Raw genomic sequence first — 2,607 nt, forward strand, 5'->3', positions numbered from 1 at the left:
AAGGTTAGAACACCCAGCCCGCCACTGGGACTCCCACTCTGGGACCGCCTGCCAGCAGACCCTCACCAACTCTCCCTTCATCTCATTCCTCACTTCCATCTCACCCCACCCATCACCCAAGTCCTCCCCACTCTCTCTCCAGCTCCCAGTCCTGGGTTAATGGGGGGACTTGCAAGCCGGAAAGGGGAACCAGGAGCTCCGGCTCCTGCCACATCACCAAGCTGGGGCTGGGAACCAGGCATCCAGGCTCCCCAGCCCTAAGCCCCAGTTCATGAGTGCTGCTGGCAAGAACCCCCCAGCTCCCCCTGATGGCCCCTCCCCACCTCCTCCCCTCCGCAGTGCGGCTTCTTCAAGCGAGCCCGCACTCGCGCCCTGTATGAAGCTAAGAGGCAGAAGGCGGAGATGAAGAGCCAGCCGTCAGAGACGGAGAGGCTGACGGAAGACTACTGAGGGGGGCAGCCCCCACCCCGGCCCAGCTGGGTAACGCGGCCTCCGGGCCCCTTTCCCCAAGCCCCCAGCTGGCTGGGGCCTCTGACTCTCTCCTTTCTGTTCCTCTTCCTTTATGGGCCCTCTCTGCACTTCACTCTGTCCCCAGCACCACCTCCAAAGACTAGATCACTCTGTCAGTCTCCCCTCCACATCCTGGGAGAGCCTGGGGTGTCTGCTCTCACCAGCCTCCCCACTGAGTCCTTCAGGGACTTGGGACCTCAAGAGGGAGCCGTAAACCCTCCCTGTGCCCCTTATGCTTTCTGGGGATTGGAAAGGGTCAAGGCTAGGCCCCATGTTTGTAAGCCACAAGACAGACTTCAGAGTGATTGCATACTTCCATCCCCACCTCCAGAGAAGGAGGGGACTAGTAGAGCCCTTCTTCCTGGGAACCAGCACTTTTCCTCTTGGGACCCTCTTGGCCTGACAAACGGACCCCTCCCGACCTTGTGGTCACTGTAGATCCCCACCCCCCCTAGCCATTCCATCTGCAGTCTAGGCGACTGCCCCTCTGACTCCATCTGCCTCTCCCTCTCCTCTCTGCCTTCCTCAGCTCCTCCTTCCTCTGGGGTCTGGGGTGGGGAACCTTGTCCTCTTTGTCTCAGGGCAGGGAGATGGCATTGTGTTTGGGTAGGGGTCCTGGCTCTGAGGACCTCTTGGTGAGGAAGGAAGGGACTGGGCATATCTTCCCGCTGGTGTAAATGCTGGCTTCTGAGGGCCTCCCTCTTCTCCTCCTCCTCCAGTGTGACTTCTTTAAGCGGACCCACTATTACCGGATCATGCCCAAGTACCACGCGGTGAGGATCCGGGAGGAGGAGCGCTACCCACCTCCAGGGAGCACCCTGCCCACCAAGAAGCACTGGGTGACCAGCTGGCAGACTCGGGGCCAGTACTACTGACATCCTCCCTGATCACACCCTGCTCCCCCAGCGTCCCCTTCTACTATTTATCATAAGTTATGCCCCGCCAGACCACAGGGGACGCTGCCTTTGGCTGGCACCAGCAGGCTCGGGCACACACACCTTTCAAGTGCACGCACGTGCTATGTGGCCATGGCCTCCTCCCTGAAGGAAGGCTGGGGCCGTGGCCCGTGCATTGCTGAGCACTGCAGCCCTGTGCCCTGGACACACATGAGCGCGTGGGGGTCCAACTGCTGTGGACTGTGCTTGCGCACCCGAATAGTGCACGGCCATGCGTGTCCCAGCCTCTAAGTGCCAAAACCAAGCCAGAGGCCTTCTGCCAGAGCCAGGAGGAAGAGGCCCCCAATGCGGGGACCCTTCCTGTATTCACACTGGACCCATCATGAGCCATAGGCACTGGATTGACCCTGACCTCGAGATGAAAACTACCTACAAGGAGCAGCCCACAGACCCCCAGTGCAACTCTCAGCACCCATGGCAGAGAGTGGGGAGCCTGCCTGAGGTCGCTCAAGGAGGTGTTCATAGGACCTGGCATGCTCAGACCAAGAGCGGAATGAACTAGAAAAAAGGTCCCCAGGGGGGCTTTCTTTCACGAATTGCTGGGAAAACCTCTGAACTCAGCCATGGCCATTCCGCGCACTAGTAGGAAATGCAGCCTGAGGAAACAGAGATGGACATGCTGCTAGGCAGCCAGGACATGCTGTGCTGGGACCGCTCTGGGAGCATAATGGAATTCTCAACAGAGTGGGGACCGGTCCTGGGCCAAGGAGATGATGGACGGATACAGAGCAGATACCACTTCTCACCCACATCACCATCCTGACCTTGAAGGCCTGGAGGGATCTCCACGCGATCACAGAGGGAGCGACACCTGAATGTACAACAGGAAGGAAGCCCCATCATGCCCCGTCGGCCAGACCCCACTCTGCCCTCACTGACCATGGGTTGGAGACCTAGAAGTGGAGCTCTTGGCTCTCTTTGGCTTTTGGAGCCAGTTTAGCTTTGCCTTCTCACCTGTGGCCCATTCTAGAAGTTGAGCTATTTCCAGAAAAACCTCTCCTGACCCCGGGCTGTTGGCAGGTCCCCTCCTCAGCCCCTCCCCCCTTTCATGGTACTGTAGCAGGGGAGCTCCCTCCCCCTCCTTGTGCCTTCTTTGTATATAGGCTTCTCACAGCAACCAGTAAACAGCCCCCTGTTTGTA

General features: G+C 59.1%; 1 protein-coding gene across 1 annotated transcript in view; it reads left to right on the forward strand.

The window, feature by feature from the left end:
• ITGA3 (integrin, alpha 3 (antigen CD49C, alpha 3 subunit of VLA-3 receptor)) overlaps nucleotides 1-2,607 on the forward strand; it is a 33,511-nt gene extending 30,904 nt beyond the window's left edge. Inside the window, 1 exon segment of the mRNA XM_010842777.1 lies at nucleotides 1,155-2,607. Coding sequence (XP_010841079.1) covers nucleotides 1,155-1,385 — 231 coding nt within the window. The 3' untranslated portion in view covers nucleotides 1,386-2,607.

The sequence above is a fragment of the Bison bison genome, unplaced genomic scaffold (assembly GCF_000754665.1).
Source record: "Bison bison bison isolate TAMUID 2011002044 unplaced genomic scaffold, Bison_UMD1.0 scf7180017864180, whole genome shotgun sequence".
Classification (NCBI taxonomy): domain Eukaryota; kingdom Metazoa; phylum Chordata; class Mammalia; order Artiodactyla; family Bovidae; genus Bison; species Bison bison.